General features: G+C 35.5%; 1 protein-coding gene across 2 annotated transcripts; it reads left to right on the forward strand.

Moving 5' to 3' along the window:
- Window positions 1-1019: 1019 nt before the first annotated feature.
- LOC122633299 (NADH dehydrogenase [ubiquinone] flavoprotein 1, mitochondrial) lies at window positions 1020-4089 on the forward strand. 2 transcript variants are annotated; one of them, XM_043821049.1, is made up of 8 exons: window positions 1020-1400; window positions 1921-2041; window positions 2222-2289; window positions 2372-3040; window positions 3115-3347; window positions 3408-3611; window positions 3688-3877; window positions 4048-4089. In XM_043821049.1, the coding sequence occupies exons 2-7, from the start codon at window positions 1993-1995 to the stop codon at window positions 3869-3871; spliced, it is 1407 nt and encodes a 468-aa protein (XP_043676984.1). In that variant the 5' UTR covers window positions 1020-1400; window positions 1921-1992; the 3' UTR covers window positions 3872-3877; window positions 4048-4089. The 2 variants fall into 2 exon arrangements, with proteins under 2 accessions (XP_043676984.1, XP_043676983.1); XM_043821048.1 differs by having other exon boundaries at window positions 1021-1400; window positions 3688-4089.
- The last annotated feature ends 2023 nt before the right edge of the window (window positions 4090-6112 follow it).

A 6112-nucleotide genomic window follows, 5' to 3' on the forward strand; every position in this document is an offset into this window, starting at 1 on the left:
AAAAAAAACAGGAAAAAAAGAAAAAAAGGAAAGAAAAGAGAAGAAAGTAAAAAAAAAAGAAGAAGAAAAAAAAGCAAATGAAAAAGGAAAAAAGAAAAAAAAAAAGAAAACGAAGATACGCAACAACGAAGACACCAAGAGAATACTCAAAATTCAGCATGGGTGCCATGGGACTGCGTTTATCCATGACTCCACGAGAAGATTAAGATCTCGTTATGTTCGAATTACTTTGAGAAATCGTCGAGATTTCTTCTCGCCAGTGTCGAATCATTTTTTTTGTTTTTTTTTTTTCGTTTACGTATGTTCAAGAACGATAATAATTTTTTTTTTTAACGAACGTTTATAAGCGGCAATGCAATCAACACACGACGTAATTCATTTCCCTAGCGGCGATTTATTCATTTTAATGTTACAGAGCACCGTGCAGTATTTCGGCCGATGAGCAGGCTCGCGGCATAGCATGTACATAAGCATACATACGTACATCTCCAATGTAATAACATTCGAACGCGCATCGATCGAATTTTTCGATTATTTTAGAATTAAGACGCGATTTCTCTCTCTCTCTCTCTCTCTCTCTCTCTCTCTCTGTCTATCTATCTATCTGTCTTTTTCTCTTTTTCCGCGTTCTTTTCCTTCCGATGCCTGCGAGTATATTTTATATATATAATATAAATATATGTATGTATATATATATATATATATATATATATATATATATATATATTATCTACGTAGCCGATAACAACGCTGACTTATTTTAGTTTAGTTCTTTACATATCGCAAATATTGTATATACGCTGCAAAAGATATGATTTTTATTATTATTATTAAGTGAGCGATCTCCTCGCCTCGACCTTTTCTTCTTTTTCTTCTTCTTTTGTTTTTTCTTTCTTTTTTTCTTTCCTATTTTTTGTCGTCTTCTTTAAATATTTTCTTTTCTTTTGTATTCCCTCTCTTTCTTTCTTTTTCCCTCTTTCTCTCTCTCTCTCTCTCTCTCTCTCTCTCTCTCTCTCTCTATCTCTCTCTATCTCCTTCTCATTTGCGCCTATCGCTGCTTTAAGTAAACTAAACTTTCTTCTAATTATTCGATTTATCTCCAAAATGTATATAGAGAAGGTATGATGTAGTAATAGACAACGTTGCAAAAGATGAACGATTCTTTTTGTTCTTTCACTTTTATTAACTTTATATACTATCCAATCATTTAGTGTTAATTAGTTTGTAATTAAAAACAAAGAAGGATTATTAAAAGTTATATCACCTTTAAATGTGTTGCCTAATGTCAGGGGCGTGATTACAAAATCGACCGCTAGGTAGCGTTAATTAAGTTTCGAACACGAGAGAGAGAGGGAGAGAGAGATGGAGTGAGATATCCAATTGAAACTTGAGAAATAAAGGTAAACAATATTATACAGATATTAAAATGTATACAAAAGTATTGATCCGATTTGTACCCTAAGTGGATAGAGTTCGTAGACAAAGCGCCTGTGTTTATTTATAATAATACATCCTTGTCTATTTTAGTTGGCAAGTAACCTTTATAGTATAGATCAAGGTAACCTTTCATTTCATTTTCGTCGCTCGTCGTATAAGCGTTCTTTCTCTTGCTCTCTTCGAAAGAATTTTCATATATTTCTAATATTACGTATTCGTACTATTTTTGAACAATTATTTCTGTAATTCTGTATCACTTGCGATGTAGAATATATTATAATATTACGTAAAATTGTAATGCAACGCAAGTACTATCGAATTACGTTTAATTTTATTACCCGACAACGATTCGGTTTGCGTGATCGTCCGAAATTAGTAACAACTTATACTTCGTATTTTTATTAAACTAAGGAATACTATTTTAGTATTTATTTCATAATCGATTTTCGAAATTGTTGCGAAGATTTCTTTTCTTATCATTAGATGTCGTAATGTATTTGAATCACGCAGTATGGCGTTAGACGTCAACTTGACTGGGATTTGGTAAATGGCAAGATGGCGGGTGCCATAGTACGTTGTTTTAAGGTTCCGAGGAGGCAATTAGGTGATTATTCTCTTCTATCGTAGTTTTTTTATTAATTCGAACTATTAACGATTGGAAAGCGTGATAGATTTTACTATTTGCGCGTTTACATTGAGCGTTGTCGTCGATATAGCGGTTCTACGTATTGCTTCCTCTAGGTTAGAGAAGGTTATGTAATTAAACAATTTAATCGCTTTATAGGTCTCTTTGGATCGACATTAACTAATCAGCATCAGAGATCCTTTGCTGATGCCGCTCCCGAGGGAAAAGTAAGCTAATTGTTAAGTTAATTAAGTGTATAGGAGTTGTAATTTTGGTTATGAATATTTCGAAGAATTCTTTCGTTGACAGAAATTCGGTGGTCCTTTGGCCGATGAAGATCGTATCTTCACCAATTTATATGGCAGACATGATTGGAGGTTAAAGGGTGCATTGAAGAGGGGTGATTGGTATAAGACGAAAGAAATATTAGATAAAGGAGCAGATTGGATCATCAATGAGATTAAGGTTTCAGGATTAAGAGGCCGAGGGGGAGCTGGTTTCCCCTCCGGCATGAAATGGTCTTTTATGAACAAACCGTCGGATGGAAGGCCAAAATACTTAGTAATTAACGGAGACGAAGGAGAACCAGGAACTTGCAAAGATCGTGAAATTTTGCGACACGATCCGCACAAATTGGTAGAAGGTTGCTTAATCGCCGGTCGTGCTATGGGTGCTTGTGCGGCATATGTTTACATTCGTGGTGAATTTTATAATGAAGCTTCGAACATGCAAGTTGCTATTGCAGAAGCTTATCAAGCAGGATTAATCGGGAAAAACGCTTGCGGTTCCGGCTACGATTTTGACATTTTTGTACAACGTGGAGCAGGAGCATACATATGCGGAGAAGAGACAGCTCTTATCGAATCTATCGAAGGAAAGCAGGGTAAACCTAGACTAAAGCCACCTTTCCCGGCAGATGTCGGTTTATTTGGATGTCCAACCACGGTTACCAATGTCGAGACAGTAGCAGTAGCACCGGTATGTTTTATTAATTTGTTAATTTACAAGATAATTACATCCTTGTATCGATCTTGGTTAATCTTATATCATAGACAATATGCCGGCGAGGTGGCGCTTGGTTCGCATCTTTTGGAAGGCCGCGTAATCATGGTACCAAACTCTTTAATATTTCTGGTCACGTAAATAATCCTTGCACCGTTGAGGAAGAGATGTCCATTCCTTTGAAAGAATTAATCGAAAGGCACGCAGGAGGTGTAATTGGTGGATGGGATAATTTATTAGGCGTAATACCCGGAGGATCTTCAACTCCAGTCATTCCAAAGAAGTATGTTATACGGCACGCATTTATCAAAGATATTTCTAACTAATTTTGTTTGAATTGTAGCGTTTGCGATACTGTACTATTAGACTTCGACGATCTTATTCGTGTGCAAAGTGCATTTGGAACAGCCGCAGTTATTGTAATGAACAAGCAAACTGATATTATCAAAGCTATAACTCGTTTGATTAGCTTTTATAAACATGAATCTTGCGGTCAATGCACACCTTGTCGCGAAGGCATAAGTTGGATGTATAAAATTTTACAGAGGTTCGTGTTAGAAACAGTCATTTACATATATGCAATAAATTAGCGGTGGCATGTATTTCTTCTTCGTATGATTCAGGTTCCAGAAAGGAAACGCTGAAGATAACGAGATAGATATGCTTTGGGAATTAACCAAGCAAATCGAATTGCACACGATCTGTGCTTTAGCTGACGGTGCTGCGTGGCCTGTTCAAGGACTCATTCGGCACTTTAGACCTGAAATCGAAGCTCGCATGAAACAAAAACAAGCTGCGTGTAATTAATGCGAGGTAGTGTATAAGAAAAAAAAAAAGTTATCAGTAAATCTTTAGCAACAGATAATAATTTTAAATGGAACGACGAAGAACGAGGAAGGTCTATTGTATAAAAAAAAAAAAAAAAGGAACGACGGAGTAAAGGATGAAGCTGGCTAAGAACTTTATCATTTTATATTTTTCAGTGTACATATAATAAGTGAAGAAGATAGACACGATAGTACGTACGAAGTTTCTTATTTATAGATAAGATTCTTCCTGATCCTCGTTGATGTCAGACGGATCAGTCAATAAAAAAAAAAGAAAAAAAAAAAAAAAAGAAACACAAAACGACGACCCATATCTCACCTATGCTCGTACGTTCCGCTTTAATCCTAATTTTATTTATATAGTTATACAAGAAAGGGAGAGGAGAGGTAGTTTTTAAAGTTTCGATAAAACATCATTTTCTATATATCGAACGATACTTTTTTTGCATTTATTCGTTCATTATACAAGAAAATTCACTAACACTAATGTTCCGCCGACTACGGTACAGGTAATAATGATGGCCCGCTCGTCAATGCGGTACGATGTGCGTATACAATATATATACATGTATTGTATACATACATTGCATACATATATATAAAAGCGCGTATTCATACCGGCGTCTTTTTTATTTTTATTTTTATTTTTATTTTTAATTTTTAATTTTTATTCTTATTCTTATCCTCGTCTCTTCGTCTTCGTATCGTCTTCATCTTCTGTGCCGTTCAATCGGGACTGTCTTTTTGCGGTTTTTAATATTATCAATTACTTAAATAGATTTAAGCTATCATTAAATTCGGGTAAACTCGCTTTAACAGCAAGCTGCACCTGTAGAGTTAGTAAGCGCACACACTGTCTTTTATGATAGGTCCGTTGTTATTACGCGTTATCATTCTTCCTATTCATATAATCCCTCTTTCCTTTTTATCTCTTCGTGTCTTTCCCTTTCTATCTCAATTCTCAAAGATTTATCGATTACAGCATGTACTGTTAAAGATCCAGTACATTTCAGCCCCCGGTATTGAATCAAAGGATTCCTTTTATGTCGTCGTTGTCGTCGTCGTCGTTGTCGTCGTGATCGTCTTCGTCGTCGTCCTCGTCCTCGTTTACCCTTTGATCCAGAACTCGTACGCTCAGAAGTCGTATTCTAAAACCTAAATACCACGTTTACTCGATAATGAAACGAACGCGACTCGTAATAAAATAATTGTAGCACGGTTACTCACGCGTTTCATTTTCACACGTTATTATTATTATTATTATTATTATTATTATTATTATTATTATTATTATTTTATTATTATTATTATTATTTTATTATTATTATTATTTTATTATTTTATCATTATTATTATTATTATTATTATTATATTTTTTATTTCATATATATATATTCTTTTTTTTTTCTTTTTTTTTTGTAATTTTTTTCTTTTATATTTTCTTGTACTTGCAAAAATCTGTGTGTCTGTGTTGTACGATAACGACGACTAGCACTCGCGGATAATATCGACAATCATTTGTCGCGCAAAGTAGTCGTCGCCGTTATCGTCGCCGCTGCCTCAAAGGTACATGTACACGATATGATTAAAAGCTCGCCGATGCTTGCTCTTTGGCATGATCACGTTTATTGTTCGAGACCCCCTATCGCTGGAGCTGCGCCATTTATTTAGTTTTCCTGTATATATCTGCCATAAAAATAGATGTGTATTCTATCGCAGTTTCCTACGCGTATCTCAGAGTAACCCCCTGCGAATATGCGACTCGGAGCATTACAACGAGGAAGATACGATGATGATGATGATGATGATCACGATCGAAAACGTGGACGTCGCAAAACTTCAAACCGTTCTCTCAGACGGGGATTTCCTGTTTTATTTCTTCTCTCTTATTAGAGGGCCTACCAAATGAAATTTATGGAATAACAAACTCACACTCACATTCCTTCTTTCTTAACTTTCCTCTTTTCCTTCCTCTCTCTCTCCCTCTCTCCCTCCCACTCTCCTTCTCTACCTCTTTCTCTCTTTTAGCAAGCAGATACGATTTCTCTCTGCGTATTTTATCTGTCGAAGCCAAGAAAAACAATTTTCTTGGTTGCTCCTCTCTATTTTCATCGTCTACGTTTACGTCGAACAAAATGGCAGACCTAATTCACACGAAATGTCCGATAAAAATTCAAAATGGTCTCTTGCAATGGGGTCGATTCGTGAGGTGAATTGAAAG

The sequence above is a fragment of the Vespula pensylvanica genome, chromosome 12, assembly GCF_014466175.1.
Source record: "Vespula pensylvanica isolate Volc-1 chromosome 12, ASM1446617v1, whole genome shotgun sequence".
NCBI lineage: Eukaryota > Metazoa > Arthropoda > Insecta > Hymenoptera > Vespidae > Vespula > Vespula pensylvanica.

What these genes read in the sequence shown, in the direction of transcription:
- LOC122633299 (XM_043821049.1), top strand. Translation starts at nt 1,993, where the DNA reads ATGGCGGGTGCCATAGTACGTTGTTTTAAGGTTCCGAGGAGGCAATTA. An exon ending in ATGCCGCTCCCGAGGGAAAA is followed by an intron (nt 2,290 to 2,371) that starts GTAAGCTAATTG and finishes TTTCGTTGACAG; the next exon opens with AAATTCGGTGGTCCTTTGGC. An exon ending in AGACAGTAGCAGTAGCACCG is followed by an intron (nt 3,041 to 3,114) that starts GTATGTTTTATT and finishes CTTATATCATAG; the next exon opens with ACAATATGCCGGCGAGGTGG.